The sequence below is a fragment of the Dinoponera quadriceps genome, unplaced genomic scaffold (genome assembly GCF_001313825.1).
Source record: "Dinoponera quadriceps isolate SergipeBrazil2010 unplaced genomic scaffold, ASM131382v1 scaffold3075, whole genome shotgun sequence".
Taxonomy (NCBI): Eukaryota; Metazoa; Arthropoda; class Insecta; order Hymenoptera; family Formicidae; genus Dinoponera; species Dinoponera quadriceps.
In genome coordinates this window covers 1-882 of record NW_014557070.1, presented here as the reverse complement: position 1 = coordinate 882, position 882 = coordinate 1, and the positions used below count along the sequence as shown (strand labels likewise).

Genomic DNA, 882 nt, shown 5'->3' with positions numbered 1-882 from the left:
CCTCTATCGGCCCTTCCGACACCGTCGTGACGGGACGTTTACCTTTCTCCTCAACAGTAACTTCTTCAGTGACTTGCTGCTTTTGTCCTTTGCGCTTAATAATTTTCTTTTTTGTAATTTTCTCCGGTTCCTTCCCTTTCACAATTTCTTCTGTGATTGTTACTTGTTCTCGTATTTCCTCCACTTCTTTTGGTTTTGCAAATTCGGGAAGCGGTAGGGGCAATATTGTCTCCTCGACAATTTCTTCTACTGGTCCTTCCTTTACCGTTGTGATAGGACGTTTACCTTTCTCTTCAAAAGTAACTTCTTCAGTTATTTGTTGCTTCTGTCCTTTACGCTTGATAATTTTCTTCTTTGTAATTTTCTTCGGTTCTTTCCCTTCCACAATTTCTTCTGTGACTGTAACTTGTTCTTNATCTTCTGGTTTTACAAATTCAGGGAGTGGTAAAGGTAATATTGTTTCTTCGACAACCTCCTCTATCGGTCCTTCTGACACCGTCGTGACGGGACGCTTACCTTCCTCTTCAACAGTAACTTCTTCAGTTACTTGTTGCTTTTGTCCTTTGCGCTTGATAATTTTCTTCTTCGTAATTTTCTTCGGTTCTTTCCCTTTCACAATTTCTTCCGTGACTGTAACTTGTTCTCGTACTTCTTCTACATCTTCTGGTTTTACAAATTCAGGAAGCGGTACGGGCAATATTGTCTCTTCGACAACTTCCTCCACAGGTCCTTCCTTTACCGTAGTGATGGGACGTTTACCTTTTTCTTCCACAGTAACTTCTTCAGTAACTTGCTGCTTGGGTCCTTTACGCTTTATAATTTTCTTCTTTGTAATTTTCTTCGGTTCCTTCCCTTCCACAATTTCTTCCGTGACTAACACTT

The 882-nt window shown here is 40.5% G+C and overlaps 1 protein-coding gene across 1 annotated transcript; it reads right to left on the bottom strand.

Annotated features, from left to right (window-relative positions):
• Window positions 1-4: 4 nt before the first annotated feature.
• LOC106748606 (titin-like) lies at window positions 5-877 on the bottom strand (the record flags this gene model as incomplete). The annotated part of the gene is made up of 1 exon (XM_014627303.1): window positions 5-877. A coding segment is annotated over one exon (873 nt), but the record flags the coding sequence as incomplete, so codon positions are not given.
• Window positions 878-882: the final 5 nt, after the last annotated feature.